Source organism: Schistocerca americana, chromosome 8, assembly GCF_021461395.2.
Source record: "Schistocerca americana isolate TAMUIC-IGC-003095 chromosome 8, iqSchAmer2.1, whole genome shotgun sequence".
Lineage (NCBI taxonomy): Eukaryota > Metazoa > Arthropoda > Insecta > Orthoptera > Acrididae > Schistocerca > Schistocerca americana.
The window spans coordinates 290,090,186-290,111,111 of record NC_060126.1 but is presented as its reverse complement, the minus strand read 5'-3'; the positions used below and the strand labels follow the sequence as shown (position 1 = coordinate 290,111,111).

Below are 20,926 nucleotides of genomic sequence, written 5' to 3'. Positions count from 1 at the left end.
TATAAATTCGATTTCTCTATCTTCTGCTTACGACGTCGATATGTATTCCTTAACTATAGTTGTCGGTGTTGGCAAGCTGTCGATTCTGATAAGAACAGTGATCGACCTGAACTGTTCACAGAAACTCACTTCTTGTTCTACCTTCCTGGACCCTTGCCTTCATAGGTGACGCCATAAATACACCGACTGATCTCACACTCCAAGCTCCGGCAATTTTCCGTCGTTTCTTATCTTCTAAGGGTGTTGGAATTTTAGAATTTTATTCATGTGTGTTGATCACTGAAAACCAGACGAAAGAACTGGCTCCCGAAAAGCGTTGTTGATATAAAGTACGAAAGTGGTTGAAAGCTACAAATTATTTTTATGCGAGTGACTCTGGTTTCGTGGTTTTTTTCCCTTGGGCACTGTATACGATTTAATGACGACAGTAGTTTGTGGGATAGGAAAACATACCAAGAGGTCATGACAGGTCATCATGGGAACACCCGTTAGCACACTTCTGTAAAATAAGCCCTAGGCACAGGAAATGTCAGTCTCTTAGGACGACAGTGGCAGGCTTGAACAACTACGGCAAGGAAGACAGTTTGTGAGAATCTAGCCTTATAAGGAAGATGAACGCATGGCGGCTGAACATTAAAATTCTGATCACCAAGTTTCTATGGGAACTTGTATGAAGCAGAACGTGGCACGAAGGATGAAAAGCACACTAAAGGAAACAATCTACATTAAACTTGATACAAAGCTGAAAAAAAAGAAGACGAAGAGGAAGGTGACAACACGCTTCTTTGAAAGCAAACTCCTACCTCCAAAAAATAATGGCTCTGAGAACTATGGGACTCAACATCTTAGGTCATAAGTCCCCTAGAACTTAGAACTACTTAAACCTAACTATCCTAAGGACATCACACACACCCATGCCCGAGGCAGGATTCGAACCTGCGACCGTAGCAGCCTTGCGGTTCCAGACTGCAGCGCCAGAACCGCACGGCCACCGCGGCCGGCCCTCCAAAAAAATTGAGTAAATTCGTCGCCTAGTGTATATAAATAAATATACAAAATATAAAAAGCAACTTACAAATTTAAAAGATATTTATATGTTATTTTTAAACACGTCTAAATCATAATTTACTTTCGCCATTTAGCCAATCCAAATCTGGATAAAGTGTGATGGGAGTGCTTTTACGAAAAATTCGTAGACCAAACACGATCACTTTCTGAAAAAAATATTCATGCATGGAGCACCTTTATTTACTGCTTCATAATTAATTTTATTTCATCTGTGATCCAATCACAATTTTTTTTACTTATAACTAGTTTCGACCGTCTTCAGAAATAATGGAAGACATAAAAACCAAAATACAAAAATTTAATTTAAAAATCGTTTATTTTCTGCTTGACGAAAGAATACATTAAGGTAAACATAAAATATTTCAGATATCTATGGATGGTATATGTAATAGAAAGTATGTAATATGCATCGTCATACTAACTGGAAGGTCAGGATTATGCCCGTGTATAGATGACATAAGCTACACATAGCTCCTTCTCCCACTCCTACCATTAGATGTTCGTCCTCTATATATGACTTCAAAACAGAATAATCTGCAGACCCTCAAAACTGAGGCATGTATTTTGGAAGAACAGAGTTAATATTGCGTTTAGAACAAGAAGTATTCTTAAAGTGCGAGTGCTTCACAACTAACCACAAAAGAAAGACAAATCTGCAAAGTGTGGGATTTATACAATATCCTGTCGTGATTGTGACGATACCAACACTGGCCGGGAAGAGGGTCCTTCAACACACTATTTAAAGAAAATACTTGGGGCCAGCAACACGGAGAACCTTGGTATAGGTAACACTGAAGAACAAATGGAAACGATGCATAGAAACAGAAAAAGTCAGGCGACTCCACACTGGAGATGTACTTCGTAAGAAGAAACAAAGAAACAGACAAAACGAACTTGCTACCAATGCCTAGTTTAAGATTTGTGAAGGTCTGCTCGATTGCGGCTGGAGTCGGCTGGTCCCCGCGGTAAGGTTCAGCCGTGACCGAGTCGCATGGACGCCGAGGTACAAATGACGCCGAGGTGCAAACGACCAGCAACAGACATCCTCCGGCCGCAAAAAGAGGGATACTAATGGTGGACATAACTTTCTACCACATGCCATCGTTCATACGGGTACTGCATTGGTTCCAGCTGTTTTAATGTTTAAATTCTGCTGTTCCCTCTTTTACATGCACACTCTGTCGTAATATGGAAAATTATGTAATGCGTTGCAATCTTATACTTTCTTAGTTATTACATAATTTATTTTATGATGCGTACTCTGTCCTTTTAATGTATATCTTACTTAATACACAATTTTTAATGCTGTTACATCTGCACTTGGTAATACTATTTTAAGCAGAATTTTAATGACAAAATTGTTTTCTTGTTTTGAAATCACACATGGCGGGTGGGGGAGGTGCACGTACATTCAGCGCTAGGAATGAGAAAAGGAGCCATAATCAGCTTATTTTCCGTTTATACTTGCGTACTCCTGGACTTTTCGTTAGTATGACAAAGCATATATCGTACGTACCGCATTTTGATTCATGGGTGAGACCGTATTTTATGTTCATTTTAAAGTACGCCTTGACAACTATAAGTAATACGATTTTTAAATTCTATCATATTTTCCGTTGTTTCTGAAGATAACGTCATAAGTAAAAGTCATAAAACAAAAATATGTTAACTTCCGATAGCAAATTTGGCGTTACAGCTCTCGTTCGAGCCTCTCCAGTCCTCTTCATCAATACATCACGTAAAGGTAAGTACATTAATGAGGTCACACACTGCCGTAAAATATGGCGCGTGTCAAAACTTGCCTTAAGAGCCCTCGACTCTTCTACCCGACGGCCAAGTTGCGGAGATCAAACGGGGAGACAAGTGGATCTTTCCTCGACACTTTCGGGTCGTAAATTGCACTGGATGCAGTTACAGGACACCACTACAATAGTCACCGGTAGCGACACAAAGGGCCAGCGCATTGCCTACTGCTGCCGCAGCGAACGTCTCCAGGGAATCGCTGGCTTCCCTGGGATTCCTCTTAACCTGCTCTGAAGTTGTCTGGCACAGAACAGAGGCTGGTGCATACTTTCCTGGTTTTAGTCATCTTATGCGGGGCCTAGGTTAATCTGACTAGTCAACTTATGCATTTCAAGTAACAGATTCCATGGGCTTAATTTAACAATGGTTTCGTTTTCATTTTAGCGTAAAGATGTGTTTAAGGCATCAAACGTAGATCACTGTTAGCAAGCTGTCTATCCCACCGCCATATCTTGCATTAAAAATACTGTCGTATGCGGTATGAATCCGACGGTATGAAGTTCATCCTATACATGGCTAATAGTAACAGACGACTGGAAGGCAATGAGAGATAAATATCAATATACAAAATTAATTGATTACTATGTTCATATCCCTACTTGCCCCACCTGTTACAACTTTGACATAACCAGCTTACTCCATTAGCTTACAGGATGATCATGATCATCAGTTTAATATATCCAAAATTGGATAAAGGGTTCTCTACTCTCTATACGTTATTCTTTCAGCTATTGTGCGTAAATATTGCTTCTGTATATTTTCTAATGTCTTGTTCTCACCCTGTCACCTTTACATACCTACTACACGCATTTCACTATCTGTTCAGCGCAATACAACCTTTACTGCCTCCAGAATTTTTTTCTGTTTCGCCTTCCAACATCATACTAATCTTGGATACTCTCTCACGACCTTTCCCCAAATAATACACAACTGGCCGTTAACAGCAGGATATCTTTTGCTCGAAGAGTACCCGGCGTAGCTGGTTATGTATTTATTCCAATCTTTTATTAGTCCATCTCCTTCTCTGCCCTCACTCTCTCTGTCCATCTATCGCCACCTCCTCACTTGCCACTTCTACCCCAATAGGAGGCTGATCTTTCTTACCCCCACAGTATTTATTTCCGGACTATAACTAATGTGTGTACCAAATTTAATTTAAATCTTCCCTGGGGCTCAGGATGAAATTTTCACCAGTGGTTTTGTGCCCAAGTACGCACATGTGAAATATATTTAACATATTTCACACATATTCGTACATATATTTCACCTGTATCTCTGGCGAATTTCACCCTCAAGTTTCGTTTGCACGCAGATGAAGTGCTACGGCGTCAGATCTGAACTGTGTGCCGTACAATGATGTAATGTTTCTGATATATTCAGCGGTATATGTGAATACTGTCTGCAAAATTTATCGCGAGTACAGTTATCAGTAAAGAAGTAGCAAAAAAACGTCATGCACTATGCGGCAGTGTTTTGGGGGGTCATCAGGAAAAGTTTCCTAAACGTTTGAAATTTGGTAAAGTTTGTTGCAAGTCACTAAGTGCTTTCTTTCTCAAATACTGGATGGCTAAAGAATGGCGTCGTGGGCCACACTTTTTTTTTCACTCCCCACCCCTTTGATAGGTAGATGGTTCTTATATCCACAGCGATGATTTACAGACAGTAAGTGATTTGTGCACCAAATGTGGTTGAAATCGGTCCAGAGCATTAGGAGGAGATACGGAGCATACATACATTTTTATAATATAGGGTGTTCGGAAGTTCCCTTAACCAGCTTCTAGAACTTGTAGAGGGGCGTGAGTACGTAATATTTCGAAGAGAAACCCATGTCCGTTCTACGACGGTTGCAATTCAGTTGTTTAATTCATCGACTTCTGCCTGAGGAACTGAATTAGACGCGACGCAGTACAACTATTTGGTAACAATTCCGCACGAAAAATACATTTATCACTAACGCACGTTTGTTTGTCTTAACACACACACACACACACACACACACACACACACACACACACACACACACACACACAAAGAATCCAGCATACTGTACGCACATACAACAGCGGTTCCGTGTGGCGACCACCAACGTTGTTACGGACACTATACCTACGAAGCAGGCTCTGGTACGCACTCTCCATCTCACTTGGTGACCCTTCAATTTCTAGTGCAGCGTCCAGAACTCTTGCCAGTAGATCTTCCGCTGTGTCTACAAATGTACTTAAGTGATAAATGGATGACTCGTTATGTTTCCTTTCGAACTGTTACCCCAAAACTACTGGACGATAAGGGTAGCTTAGGTCAACGTATAAGCTTTATTTCATCGCAATCGAGACACAGAAAGGACACACATCATAATTCAAAGTTTTATCAAAAATCTGCTCAGGTTAGTAATGCCGGTGTTTAATCACGGCCTAGTACACGGAAGAACAAATACGTCATTTTTGACACAGTGACCTAAAGTGTTTTCGGAAGTTTACATCAGTGACAGAATTAATCGCCTTAATCTTATCTTTTTGAATACACAATAACTTCGAATTTACTTGACTAGGAAATATGAATTTACTAATTTCGCTTTGTGTATTAAAAACTTACAAAAATGGCTCTGAGCACTATGGGACGTAACATCTGAGGTCATCAGTCCCCTAGAACTTAGAACTACTTAAACCTAACTAACCTAAGGACATCACACACGTCCATGCCAGAGGCAGGATGCGAACCTGCGACCGTAGCGGTTGCGCAGTTCCAGACTGAAACGCCTAGAACAGCTCGGTCACACCGACCGGCATTAAAAACTTTAAGACAGTGCTTATGCTTCTTTCGATACGTTTTATTTATATTCTTTGCTAGGAAAAACGAATTTACTGTATTGTGTTTGTGATTTGGATGCCTCCTCCATTACGTTTCGATTTCGTTTTGTTTACGAATAAAAGTACCCAGAAAACAGGTGAGTCTTTTTGAATACACAATAATGCCTCAAAAGACTGAGGACTACGCGCTCTCAAGACTCCAAAGAAAGTCGTGAGGCGACACTTGCTGATGCTCCAGAAATAGCTCTTTGGAGTGTCCTTCCAAAAGCAAGATCCTACGTAACTCTGATCGAGGTCGTCATGAATTATCTCACTCCTCAGAAGCCTTCACTCATGAAGCTTTGAAGTTACTTCCCTTTACTTCTCTCCAAAGTTAGCACCATGCAGATATTTTGATGGAAACTGGCACAGCAAAGCGAGTATTTATATCCCAAATCCCGCTTATTCTAAACAGTTTACCATTTCGCTTTAAACGTGTATAGTTCTTGGTGAGCTTCGTTATGCCTTGACTAAAGCAAAAGGCCAGACACTGCGTGTTGTACGATTGGAACTTCAAGAGTCAGTTCCTGTTCGCACGGCCAACTTTTCGGTGTCAATGAAGCAAACGAGCACTTCATTCATGCACCCACCAAGTTACTTTAAAAGTTGTATACAAAGAAGGTTTAGAAGACAAAAATAAGTTCCATGTGTACAACGTCTACAACACAGCAACAAATAAATACCCGGACAATGCCAGACTTCTCAGCTAGTAAATGTTGGAGTTATCAGCATTAGTCTACCTCGCGCAAGCCTCTGCAGCTTTTAATTACATCAGGCTACATCCTTTTGTTCCTACACACCAGTCAAGCCTTGGTCTCCGCCTACTAGTGGGTCAATCCAAATAAAGTGGTCCATTAAAAATTAAGTTGGTTGCTTGACCATTTTTAAATATTTTACTGTTTTATATGGGATACCCTGTAATTGAGAAGTTCACATGAGTTTTTTTTTTAATTTACCTTTCACCTTTACCGAATGGCGAACATTTTCGTTTGTAAGCGCGCGATGATGTTTCAGTTAGAGACGTTAGCAAAAATATGAATATCTCTGCACTGGGTTAAGTTACAACATTGCAATTGACATGACTGTTTTTAGAAAAGTGTCCTCTACAACATTGTCTATTAAACAAAATACCCTAAATTCAAAAATAACCAGTCAAAATGACCTCCAAACTTTGGTATCCAAATTTTCAAAAATCCACTATTTAGGCCCAAAAATAACAAACAAGGAGTGATTTATGAGAGTATTTTTTCCTATAGTTAGAGATCATACATTACTAGCCTCATATAAAGCAAGAACACTTACAAATGTTTCCTTAATTTTTATGACTTTTTTAAAATTTTCATTTTTTTTGTAAAGTTTGGGTTAGTTATCTCCGGTGCTACTGAATATAAAAATATAAAAATTTCAACATTGATATCCGACTGTGTACAAAGATATTACTCTACAACTGCTCTTATGGCTTTTGCCTATTCATGTGTGATATTGGCGGGATATAATCAATTATTACTTAAGTATATATACTGAAGGTATTGAATTATATACAAAAAGTGGAAACATCACTGAAATTAGCATTTATATTATTTTGACATACTTAAAAAAAAAATATCTTCAATTAACATCCTTCGGGATGCGACTGTTCCTAAACCTGGTGGTGAATGTTGAACACTTATTTCGTCAGACAGCTTCTGTGATATAGAATAAGACCTCCCAGTTGCTGTGGTAAGTTCAAGCACTGAAAGTTTCCTGAAAACATTTTTCATTGGTATCCAAACTTTGTCACTAATAGATTTCTTGAATAATGTTCTTGGCCCAGCAGGGTGGTAAAAATGCACAAAAATATCATTGTTTTCCAAACTTATTCTTTCGACCTCTGCAAGCCATCACTGTCCATCATACACACAGGCCACTATGTCATCCAACGTTAAAGACAGATGTATTTTACTGACACAACGATCGTCATAAATTTCGGTTTCTGATGTTACATAGCAATGAACTAAGTTTTCTGCAGTGCCAAGGAATTTGTGGAAATGCCTTGTTTCTTTTATTGCTATACAGTTTTCAAATCTGGTTTGAAGTGTTGTTTTCATACACAGAACCACTTACTTCTGGATCAGAAAATAGGTAATGCCTTTAATATTATCCTTGGAAAAGACATACATCTACATCTATACTCCGCAAGCCACCCAACGATGTGTGGCGGAGGGCACTTTACGTGGCACTGCACTACCTCCAAGCCTCCGTGCGCGCTCTAATCTCTCTAATTTTACATTCGTGATCTCCTCGGGAGGTATAAGTAGGGGGAAGCAATATATTCGATACCTCATCCAGAAGCGCACCCTCTCGAAACGCGGACAGCAGGCTACACCGTGATGAAGAGCGCCTCTCTTGCAGAGTCTGCCAATTGAGTTTGCTAAACATCTCCGTAACGCTGTCACGCTTACCAAATAACCCTGTGACGAAACGCGCCGCTCTTCTTTGGATCTTCTCTATCTCTTCTATCAACCCGATCTGGTACGGATCCCACACTGAGGAGCAATACTCAAGTATAGGCCGAACGAGTGTTTTGTAAGCCACCTCCTTTGTTGATGGTCTACATTTTCTAAGAACTCTCCCAATGAATCTGAACCTGGTACCCGTCTTACCAACAATTAATTTTATATGATCATTCCACTTCAAATCGTTCCGTACGCATACTCCCAGATATTTTACAGAAGTAACTGCTACCAGTATTTGTTCCGCTATCATATAATCATACAATAAAGGATCCTTCTTTCTTCGTATTAGTAATACATTACATTTGTCTATGTTAAGGGTCAGTTGCCACTCACTGCACCAAGTGCCTATCCGCTGCATGTCCTGTACTGTGAGAATTTGGTCTGTGGTCGGTCTTTGCAGGCTGGCTTTACTTAGTTCACGTTTTGTTGTACCTCCTACTCCATCACATGCATTTTTACCATGGCAAGATGCAAGAAAGTGCCATTCAGCCTCCAACCCAAAGTCTACTTTGTGGTTGCACAGATTTGAAAAAAAGCGCGCGCGCGTGCGTGCATGCGACCACAAAACCAAAGACGACCGACGTCAAAGATTATCAATAGCGAATATTAATAACCAAGGGGCGTGTTTGGGCAGGGAAGAGCTAAAGATTCCTCGCAGAATTCAAGCAAAAATTTCCTACGCAGTATTTAAGTTCAACTGCTTCCTTAATAACATTATCCCAACATCAGGAACTGAGTGCTACGATCTCTGTGTTATATTCCACACGACGACCGAAGCCAAGCCCTCGCTAGGAATATGTTTGAATTTTGCTCCGACGCCCAGACTTTTACCAGCTTTTTATTTTATACGTTTTATTGAACAGGTTGTTTTCAAACTGCCTTCTGATGCTATAGAGGAGGTTAGGAATCAAGCTGTCGTGTTTTGAGTGGGACATGTTTACCCAAGAGTTAATTTAACAGCAAATGATAGGAATGCTTCATGTTCAGAGTTTGGATGCTGTTATTTTACTCGCGCGCGAAAGCAATGCTACAGAGGTATTTGATAAGCAGGATAATCTTCAAAATATGCAGTGTTTATTGTCGGATTCGGCGTATCGAAGGATGTTTTGGGACGCCAACTTCGTGTCAGGCCTCACGACAGACATCGATACCTCTCCTCAGTGCAGCACTCCGTGAAGAATGGGCTGCCACTCCCAAGAAACCTTCCAGGACCTAATTGAATGCATGCCTGCGAGTGTGGAAGCTGTCATGAAGACTAAGGGTGAGCCAACACCATACTGAATTCCAGCATTACCGATGGAGGGCGCTACGTACTTCTGAGTCATTTTCAGCCAGGTGTCCGGATACTTTGGATCACATTGTGTACACGCCTTGCAGTCGGCATCTGTCTTCCCCTATTCATGCATGTTTCAACACTCTTTCCTCTCTCGTCCAGTCTCTTCTGCTTTGCGTCTCGCAGTTCGTGTCAATATAATTTTTCAGTCTTCCGTATTCTCTTCTGTCCTTTTCATTTGCTGTATTTTTATGTATTCTATTTTCGTAAAATTCAATACCCATTATGTTTTGCAAGGATTTCTATTGTGCCTTGTCTTTGGATCTGATCCTCTGCTGCCTTCACTATTTCATCTCTCAAAGCTACGCATCTGGTTTGCACTGTATTCTTTTACCTTCATTCTGTGAATGGTCGTCTAGCACCTCGTTTGAAACTCTCACCTTCGGGCTCTTTCAATTAGTCAGGTGTCGTCTCAATCTCGTATCTTCCCGCAGTTTCTTCAGTTATACTATGCAGTTCGTAATGAAATTATGGACAGACTGCACACCTGCCCTTGTAATATCTTACAGTTTAAAATCTGGTTTCGGAAGCGCTGTTTTACCATTATGTAATCAATCTGAAACCTTCAGTGCCCCCAGGTGTCCTCCACTTCTACAACCTTCTTCCATAATGCTTGAAGAATTAGGAATGGTTAAATTCTGCTTTGTACAACAATACCACGCTTCGTCTCATTCTTTTCTGCAGTCCATGTGTAACTAATTTTTCTTCGTAATCTTTCTCTTCTACCGAACTCTGGTCACACATCACAAATTTTCGTCTCCCTGAACTATCCGAATTATTTCCTTTATCTTTTTTTTTTTTTCTTTTTTTTTTTTTTAAATTTCTTCAGCTGCGGTGCTAGCTGGCATATAACTTTTACTAGTGTGGTGGGTGTTGGCTTCATGTTTATCCTGACCACGACAATGATTTCGTTATATTGTCTATAGTAGCCTTACCCACATTAGTATTTTATTATTCATTAAAACTTTTCCTGCATTACCCCTCCATGGGTGTGCTGACAAACCTTTACTGACCTAATTGTTGGCAGCAACAATGTCCCTAATCCGGCTGAGCTTGGATGGACATGTGTTGCTTGAGCTGAATCGCTCGTAATGGCCGTCGAGTGGTGACGTGCCAGTCTCTGACATCCATGAACAGAGGTTTCCAATGACAGATTTGCAGAACATGCTGGCCGGGGCAATTGTCTTAATGCCCTTTGTATCTAGGTAGGTCATGACACTACAGGCAATATACGGCCTTATTTTTACAACACATTATGGGGAATGGCGCTGAAGTCTAGGAAGCTTCTCGAAGAAGAGCTCCGAGAAGCTCCACAAAATAAATGTGACATGGAGGCATATAGATCTGCTCGTAAAACACGAGAGTTTCTGTATGTAAGTACTCAGAGGTATAATATTGTCTTTTGACCTAGGGGTACGGGTACTTCCACAGTACACTGAATGTATCTTCATCCCCGGTCAACGTCTGAACGATTCTAGAGTTCTGCTACACTAACTATTCAACTCGAGCTAATTTAAAGTTATCTGAGCCCTTAACCCTACGTGCATTAGCTGGGGCAAGGTAAGAGAGAACTACACTTCTGTTCGTTTGTCGCTGATTGTCTTACAATTTATTGCTAACTGCTCTTGTTCTTTTGCCTCTGAACAATGTGGAAACATCCTACTAATGATTGTAGTTGTACTTTTACATATATGTGAATTCATCCCCATCCTCCTCCTGTGATGTGTGCATCGGTGGCAAGGAGGCTAGCGATGGCCGACGCTGCAGCAGAATACGCGATTTCGTGGGTGTCGCCTTAGAAAGTACTCGCTGGGAGACGGCGGACGGCGGCTGCTGTGACGAATCCTCTCGACGGCGACTGGGCTGCTATAAAAGCACCGCCACTCCAGATGCAAGCCGTCACTGACCACACGGCCCACAGCAGCAGGAGCAGCGCCATGGCAGCCATCAAGGTAAGCACCACTTCTGCTTTTCGTTACTGTATCACCACAGCACTACCTCGCTGTCAAACGGGCTGGCTACTTCGTGTCACAGGTTCTTTTAGTGAGCCTGTTTCTATTTATAATGCCAGTTGACAGTGACCCTTTGCAGTATACTGCAGCTATAAATATACTGACGGTTTCAATATCTGAGATCTTTTCTGTTACTCTTACCCACGAGGCATATCAGCCCGTTCGAGACATTTTTATTTATTATCGTTGGTGTGATTACAAATATCAGTGGACATTAGAAGCACGGGTGACTTCTCAAAAAGAAAGGTGGGTGGCGACCTAATATTTTCGCGGCAACTAATTGCAAAACAACTTATCATGCTTGTTCGTCAAGATATTTCACTGTGAGGCAAAGATCCGAGGCCAAAGTATTGTTTTTACCCTACAGTCTGAATGCAAAAATGTTCTCACCCGTACAGCAGCCTCCTTTTATGGTCTCCATTTTGATCTTGGTCTGTCGGTCATTCGAACATTTCAAAACGAGTTACTAAGCTTCTGCACTTTGGACAGCATCAGTGTGACAACAGCGCTCGCAGTGTCAAACAGCAAACAGTGACATATCAAAGATCGCTATCTTTCTAAGAGTCTTATCTCAGACCCCGATACACGTAGTGTACGCTGTGACTGCTGGTTTATCGCGTACATTTTCATGCTGGTAAAATTGGTGTATGTCTAATGATTTCATGTGGTGAATACAATCTTCCGAACTAACTTAAAATACTTGTAATAAGTCACTACCGGTTTCGCATCAATAGAGATGCATGATGAGGTGATCTGCCAAGAAATTAAAACATTACACGTTTGCAATTGCTTGAGAATAGCTCTGTACTGCCATAAAGCGCCATATATCAATGAGAACTGTGTTGTCTCGGGTCTCTGAAACAGCCATGGCGCGGCGAAGTAACTGCTCAGAGCCAATTCACATCGTTCATCATCAAGACAGATGGCATGCTAAGAAGCGGTAGTCAATGATTAAACTGATTACGGGCACAGAGCACCTATAAGCGATAGGAACTCGCATAAACCTATTAAAATTTCTGTCTACCGTATAATTATGCGATATGAAAAAAACACATTAACATGTCGGCAGATAAAATACACCTTGAATGCCTTGGTGCCGTAGACGGCATAGAATCGTGCACAGCGCCAGCGTAAACCGTACTGATGGTTCGGTGTGCGAAGTGGCGTTAGCGCGAGTCTCGCATCGAACTTGCCCTATCCGTGAGAAGAAAGGGGGGGGGGGGGGGGGGGGGGGGGAATGTGACTTTACATTGCCTCTAAAATACGTCTTACATGTCATTGCGAATTTCTTTTTTCAAGTCATTTGTAGCTAACACCATCCAAACTTTTTAAAATACTGGATAAAATAACCCTGAACATCCTATCTAGAAACAGGATTCTGTTTTTCTACGCAACGTTTCTTTTCTACCATGGAACACAAAATTGAGAACCCTTATCTAAAAGAATAATTACGCGTTCTTTCACCAGCGCCACAGTTCTATATATAAGCAATATCGGTATTCTTTGGCGCAGGTCATAAGATTTTCCTGTATTAGTTCATCAAAGGTAGGATATCACTATTTGTAACGTGACGTTCCGTATTTCTTTCAAAGCGCACCGCGGACAAAATACCACTATCAAACAAACAAAAGCTTACACTTGAGTTGATTATCGCGATAAATAGCTTTAACAGCTTCAGTACCAGCCGCTCTACACCAAAATGTCTCATGTTCAGGCATATGTGTTGCGAATTTTGTTATCGGGGACCCGCGGTGACTGGTTCCTCGCTACAGAATAACTGCAGTGGTTCTCACCCTCATTTATTTTTGAAAGTCGACAGAATTCGCAGTGTGTCTTGTTTGGCACAAACGAGTTCCATTCAATCTTTACTTGCTGTTGGCAACAGCAAATAACCCTGAGCATCGTATCTAGAAACATGATTCAGTTTTTCTACGCAACATTTCGCCCTCAAGCTTGCAATTCAGCACTCCTCGAATTTTTGTACGATTTTTTTTCCCCCGACAGTGTTTGTTTTACGTTAGCAGTGATACACTGCAGTATGGATAGGTTTTTGCTGTTCTGATGGACGATGAGCAACTCGTTTACGTTTTCACTCAATAAACAACGACGCTATGCTGAACTGTTCTTGCAGTGACGTCAACCACATTGCAGTACTTTTGCATGTGAGTGTTAATGCATTACTGTGTGTTTTGTATTGTACATTGTGTCGATTACATATTAGTGGCAATTTTACTCTCGCGAAAGCATATTCAGTGAAGCAACTGTGATAGAGTAATTCACAATTACATTAACACAGTGTAAGAAGCCATTTGAGAGCACGTTCCCCTTATACAAATTAATTATAATATCCGCACCCCGAAAGCGATACAGTTTTAGCTAATGTAGACCACGTATGTGTACAGAAGATGTTGGCGGCAGCGGTGATGGCCGCAGTGTGCTTGCACGCAAGCGCAGGCGGCCACGGCGGAGGCGGCGGTGGTGGCGGCCACGGCGGAGGCGGTGGTGGTGGCGGCCACGGCGGTGGTGGATACTTAGGCCCCGGTGGTCACGCGCACTCGTTCGCCTACTTCCACGGCCCCGTGGAGGGCGGTCACCACGAGATCGTCGTGGACGGAGGCGACGGCGGCGGCGGTGGTGGCGGCGGTCACGGAGGCGGCCACGGTGGTCACGGACACGGCGGACACCACCACACCCACACCGGCGGGAAGTACGTCGACTACGTGGTGAGTTACGCACTGCTGTCTTGTGACAGGGCACTCCTGAACACTCCACGGAGGTGCTGGCACTCTACGCTCACTGAAATTCGCCTTTTTGTGCAAACTGCTAAGTTGCAGTGCGCATATAATACCTCTGCAGGCCGGACCTAATCGTGTTTATAGTTTCATTTCGCAATATCCATAAACAGCATTAGTCATATGGTTTCCAGCAGCCAGTGTCACTATTTACGGAAACTACCACTGTTTCAGGCTCATCCTCGGTATGAATACGCATACGGTGTAACTGATGGCCACTCTGGGGACCACCACGGTCAGAAGGAGCACCGCGACGGTGACGAAGTTGTCGGTAAGTAATCAGAACCTGAAGGCCTCTTCATTTACATTAGTTACTTTGACGAATTACACTTGAGTACAATTCACAGACCGCATTCGCATCATAATGTTCTTTCCAAATATCACACACCACAGGCGTCCACAAAAATTTCTCCAGGGCCCAATGGACGGAGGCAAGACTTAAATCGCAATTTTTACACAAAGTAGTTGGTCCATTTCGAGACACGTCGTGGCGCTAGAACTAAACTGCATGTGACACACGGATAACTTACTACATCCCGAAGAGCTGATGCTTACCCACTCACTTCTAGAAGTGTATAGGAACTCTATTAGGCTCCAAGTTCCAGAGAGGGTGTGTCAGTAAGTGCCCCCCCCCCCCCATCTGAAAAATGTATGGTCCTCAGAAGCTGTGGTTCATAGCACCACACTTCAAAGTAACATGCCCTCTTCGATGGCAAGGAAGAAATCTTGATAACAAACCGATAAATTTGACGAAAGTTCTCAAAATAAACATTCAGTTCTTTTATTTGAATGTATATAGTTTAAAGGTAGTACTGAATACTTCAGACATATTCAGAGTCATTGCTCATCCTTCAAGTATTCTAAAATAAGTATGATACATTTCATAGCAGCTCTATGATTATTATCTCTGAGGAAACAGATATGGTTCTCGAGTGTAATTACGAAGTGAAATGGCACACACTGAAATTTACTTGTTGGACACAGTGTCCAAAAAACGGTGATCTGAACTTTCCTGAATCACATTGCATGAATTCTACACCTGACCCGTATTTTGTTCTAGAACTCCTTTTGTACAGACACCGTATTTATATAGTCACCACTGTATGCGACGTGGGTCGAGAGTACTGGTACCTATATGCTTGTTTTGCAGGAGAATACACGATAAAGGAACCTGGTGGCAATGTGCGAACTGTCAAGTACTACTCTGACAAGAAGGGTGGCTTCTTCGCCAAGGTCCAGAACAGCGGTGGAAATGACCACTCCGGAGGTACCTACGGAGGCTACAGCCACGGAGGCCACGGTGGTGGTGGTGGCGGTGGAGGCCACGGAGGCGGCCACGGTGGTGGTGGCGGCGGTGGTGGCCACGGAGGCGGACACGGACACTACTAGACAAGTCTTGGCGGCACCACAGCTTCTGCTCAACACACGTTCTCTTTTGTACCTTTCCATGTTGAGTTTTTGTTTGTATATAATACCTACAATTGAAATAAAATAATTTATTCTGATTAAGTTTTGTTCTCCAGTATCTTTGAAGTTTTCTGACCCCTAAGCTGACTGGCCTACACAACACCCCGCTCACTTTAGTTACCCACACACAGAACAGTTTCTGTTTAAACTGCTACATCTTGGTCTCTTTTTAAATTTTTCACAAAAATGCATACCTTTCATATAGATCTTGTTCTGTAAGCAGAATCCATTATTAATCTGTTAGGGGATGATCTAACTATCATGCTTAGTAATTCACACCATTTTTCCTTTAAAGTGTTCTTCACATCCTTTACCACAAACATGGTACTGCATAACCTCTCCATTCATTGCAATGGTACAATGACTCCTTTTTACAATATCTGAAAACGATGACATATCTATTGACCCTGAAGTTTTCTTTCCGTTTGAAAAAGCATTTATTTTGAGGTACAAGTCAAGCAATGAAGGCAGATAGCTACAAACATATCTTCAAACTTTCAAAAATGAGCTGGTCTTTGTGGTTTCACTTTTACCATCATCACATTTTTGTGTCTTGATGTACCCACATGTTTTTGTGCTTCAGGCTTTACAATAACTTATCCCACCTCAGATTATCAAATATTTCCCCTATGACCACAACATCTAGTAAGGTATCACAGCTACCCATTATTCATTTCTCACCCCCCCCCCCCCCCCCCCGTAATTTTTATTTTGTACTCCACAGTGATCCATTATTCATTGCTCACCCCCCCCCCCCCCCCCAGTTATTCTCCTGTTGTACTGAAGTTATGAAATTACTGTACCAGAATGCCAATGATAAAGCACACCTGGCCCACTCTAAAACCTGAGAACTAAAATCTTATGTGCCACTTTCCAGGTTCAGGCAACTAAGCTAAAGTTTACAGCACAGTAGCTCAAATCCTTTCAAAGTATAAGAAATGTAATGATTATCTTAATAAACTGCCCTGTAAAACTTAGCCAACACTTAAGAAATATTCAGTTTTCTACAGATTTTGTGTGTTCACGTAAGTAGTATTTGCTTTCTATACATAAATGGCTTTAATAAGCAGATTTTGTGCTCTTTATAGTCACAAGAAATCACAATGAGACAATCACTGCCAAATTTATTTATTAAATAAATAAATATTGGCTATTATACATAGTACTCACACACCTACATTTTAAAGGTATCTGTTTAAGCAGCTGGCAGTATTCACCAAAGTTTCTCAGTAGATTTATTCCTCAAAATTTTCTAACAGCCAGAATGCATGAACATACAGAAATATGTAACAGAAGAGCAATGGAAGTATGATGAATGGGAAAATGGTGATTGATCAACATCACCACAGGGTGTCCACAAGGTCGGGTTTTATCCCTCTGGAGAACATAAAGCAGTAAAATGCACAGCTAGAACTCTGACAATCTGTCAACATGAATAAAATGTGACAACAGTAGTTTCAGACACACAATACTATTTTTCTCCTCTACAGTACAGTAGGCTTTGAATGCATACATTTATTCGACTACAAACCTGTATATTGTCACCACAAAGCAATGTAAATATGATTTTCACAGCATTTTGTTGAACTGAAATGCCTCACATCATACCATATGATGAATGAAATGAATTAAGAATTTAACTAAACTATATCAAATCTTAAAAACCTTTAGTTCTGATGATGCAGTGAAAAATTATTCTGAAATCTGTACGTTACACATGAGAGAAATACTTTAAATGTAAAACATTCTAGCCACGTCTTACCAGGCCAACAGTGTGTGAAAAATAGAGAAATAGATTATTAATAGAATTTAATTCTATAAACCGCTATTTGTACAATTATTGTCCTCAGAAAAGGCAATATTTATGTAATGTCCAATTCTGGCAACCAGTGTGACACTCAAAGAATGTTTCCACGAGATTTCCCATTCACATTCGTGTGAACAACAGAATAACCAGAAACTTTACCTGTCTCTGAAGTATAACAACATGAATACAGTCTCTTCAGCCATGTGATAAAAATCACTGTATCAAGAATATATTACCTTCCTTGATATGGCACTATGACCCATGGAAATAAAGAAGCTTTGTAATACTTATAGTGCAATAAACACAAAATGTGAACAGGGTAAAGGTAATAGCTGTAGAACTTGGCATACATAGAGAAGTAATGTCTCAATATCTGGAGATGGTAAGTTAGAAGATTAAATGGAGGAAATACTGAAATCTAAGCAGTATATGGAAATAAATATTGTCCTACGCTGTGTGTCATCCACCACCACGAAACAGTTGTTACGGACTGGCAGTGTGCATGTCACTGCTCGATTCCTGTCTCCTGCTGTTATTGAACATTTGCGATTTGTTTGTTTGTGAAGTTTGATATTTATGGAAGATTGCAATTTGCCTGAACATTCTATTTAAAAAACAGGACACACACATTGCTAAGGTAGACTGAGTGCCATGTGTGATCAATATATATGCTTTCAGTATAGTTCTTATTAAAGATCATCCTCTTAACAGCACTCTGTTTTGAATTCAACGTGACAGTTTTGATTAAATAGACAATTCTAATGTGGATCTTATACCAAAATAGGAAACACATTCTTCTTTCTGCACTTACAACAATGTTTTCTAGGTGTAAATGTGTGGTAAAATGCAAGCACAGAGTCATAAAATCAACTATATTGAGCCGTCATAGGTCAAACAAATCTGACTATGTCACTCTTATTTGCACCATAAATATCACCCGTTGGCCCTATCTGGTCTGGCTCCCACACACTTTAACATTATTCGCAGAAGTGCTTTTCTTAGCAACCTCCTTTGTAAGCTGACCACACTTTCCCAGTATCCCGCCATTTGCCTTACCTACGACAGACCCTTTTATTTCATGTCCCTGCACATTGTTACAAACAGGTGTTTGTGCAAATTGCTTGATTGTAATTGTGAATCATACTATTAGTATCACACAGTGACAAGTTGTGACCTGGAGTGCATTTTACAGGTTTTAGGACTATCTCACCATGAAATTTATTTACTGCACTTTCAGAAAACTGTATTTCACTTACAGATAACGCCTCCTAAAGAAAAAAGAAAACTTTGTGAACACAGAGTTGTTCATTTCAGCAACATATATGTGTAAAGCGGTTCCTGCACATCTGCATTACACAGCACACCACAGCTCCTTTGCAGCAGAACGAAGAAAGTTAAGGATGACAGTGGATACTTTATAACTATTCAACAGTTCTCTAATAGTATCCTTACAATACTCAATGAGGCCAACATTATTTCTGCAGAATTATCTGTGTATTTCGCATTTCCTGGACACACAGAGGCCTTGTTTATATTTTCAATGAGATTTTTGTCACCATACTGCCATTGCAGAGTGGGTGGGTGGGTGGGGATGGTGCAATGCAAAAAAAGGGTAAAATATATAATAGCATTTGTCTGATTTAGAGTAAGCATCTTTTGCATTATATTTATGTTGTGATAGAGCGATGACCTGCCAAGCGAGACTAATATACCAAAGCTTACTGAATATTTCTTCACTATAACTTGCACTATTGAGCTCTAAAGTATTTCAAACGGGTTCTCCAATTACTCCTACTCATATTTAAAACACGCAAACAGTGATGGTACAGTCTTGCAGGGCTGGTGAGGACAGCATTTGTATCAATTTTTGGAGGGAAGCAATGAGTCATTGATCAAATCTGACGGCCTCTGACAATTAGAAAAATTTGAGTAAATGATTTCTTTCAATAATTTAACTGTACACATGCCTTTGACAAGGTGCAGCATTCACAACCGTCTTGTTCAGTTTCTATGTAGGCATAAACTCACAAGAGTAGGCTGTTTAAAGTCATCTGGAATTCCATGTTAGAACGTATATGTATGAAGACTAAGTGGTATGCCTCCCGACACATGGGTAATGACTCCACGAAATTTTACACCCGCAGAGTCAAGTAGGAAAGAAACTACTTAAGGTGTGTTAACCCATCACTGACAATGTCTGCTTAAAAGTAGCCTATGAATGTGTGTTGACAGCTCTTCGAAACTGTAAGATGGATGCTTTTCCAATGACATATACAACTATTTTGATTACTACGCATTCTGTCTCTGGCTGTACAAGTTTCATCCAAGACTAGTACATACCCACTGCAATACACATTAGCTCAATGTCAGACTGATGACCTCAGCAGTATATATATAATCAACAAAAATGAAGTAGCTTTTCTCGAACTATCAATTATTGAGAGAACTTACATTTGCTGGGTGCCTTTACTGGCTAGCATCACATTATGAGTGCAAATAATAGTCCAACAAATGATTTGTTTCCAGTGCAGTCAGACTGTACAAGACAACATCTTAACTTTTCTTGTCTCTCAGGAATATCTTCTGAAGTGATGCAGGTACTAGGCTTCCTGGTATCTGTGTATTTCTCAGCAAACTCCTCCACGAACTGCAGTATGAAATACCTGCTTTTCAACTTTTTCTCATTCAGAGTATTGTATAATGCCCAAGCATTTATCCCAGCCAGATACACCAAGTTCTAGAACTTGTGAACAGGCCACTGTTTGGATGGTGCTTTGAGCATTTACGAGCCATTGTATCGGGCTGCTGCTTTCAAACCAGCCTCTATTCTCACAAAAGGATGCATAGTGCTGGGAGTCACGGCATTCTTGCTACTCTTTCCCTGATATACAGTCAATGCCTTTCTCATTTTTCTCTAACAACTCTGTGCTTCTTGACACAGATTGGTATTTCCCTATGAGGTCAATTTATAGTGCCCACAATACTTGTAGCATTTGCTTTGTGCTTTGAAGGTTTCACAGACAGGCAGGAGGTGAAAAAAATGCCCTTTGCTTCTTCGAGGAAAACAGCACCAACGTGTAAACATAATTGTTGCAACAGAAAAGTGTGTGAATGCAACACAGAGATCAATAATTATAAAAATAAACATGTAAACATGCACAGCTTCTTCTTCGATACTCAGTAAATAGTCATGTGGAGTAACATCACCTTCTGATGAAGTATCTGAACCTACAAGTTGTGCTCCAGCAGCTCCCCTCAGTTTCATGATCCAAAATACCATTTATGGCATTTACAATGTCCTCT

General features: G+C 40.8%; 2 protein-coding genes across 2 annotated transcripts in view; one reads left to right on the top strand and one right to left on the bottom strand.

Moving 5' to 3' along the window:
* LOC124545474 overlaps positions 1 to 20,926 on the bottom strand; it is a 437,325-nt gene that overhangs the window by 393,788 nt on the left and 22,611 nt on the right. The window lies entirely within an intron of this gene.
* On the top strand, positions 10,808 to 15,815 carry LOC124545777 (cold and drought-regulated protein CORA-like). Its single transcript, XM_047124724.1, has 4 exons — positions 10,808 to 10,895; positions 14,093 to 14,280; positions 14,524 to 14,620; positions 15,500 to 15,815. The coding sequence occupies exons 1-4, from the start codon at positions 10,808 to 10,810 to the stop codon at positions 15,736 to 15,738; spliced, it is 612 nt and encodes a 203-aa protein (XP_046980680.1). The 3' UTR covers positions 15,739 to 15,815.

Bases quoted from the DNA above. Each gene is read 5' to 3' on its own strand.
- LOC124545777 (XM_047124724.1), top strand. From the start codon at position 10,808: ATGGCGCTGAAGTCTAGGAAGCTTCTCGAAGAAGAGCTCCGAGAAGCT. The intron at 14,281-14,523 runs GTGAGTTACGCA...CCACTGTTTCAG, and splicing joins GGAAGTACGTCGACTACGTG to GCTCATCCTCGGTATGAATA. The intron at 14,621-15,499 runs GTAAGTAATCAG...CTTGTTTTGCAG, and splicing joins CGACGGTGACGAAGTTGTCG to GAGAATACACGATAAAGGAA.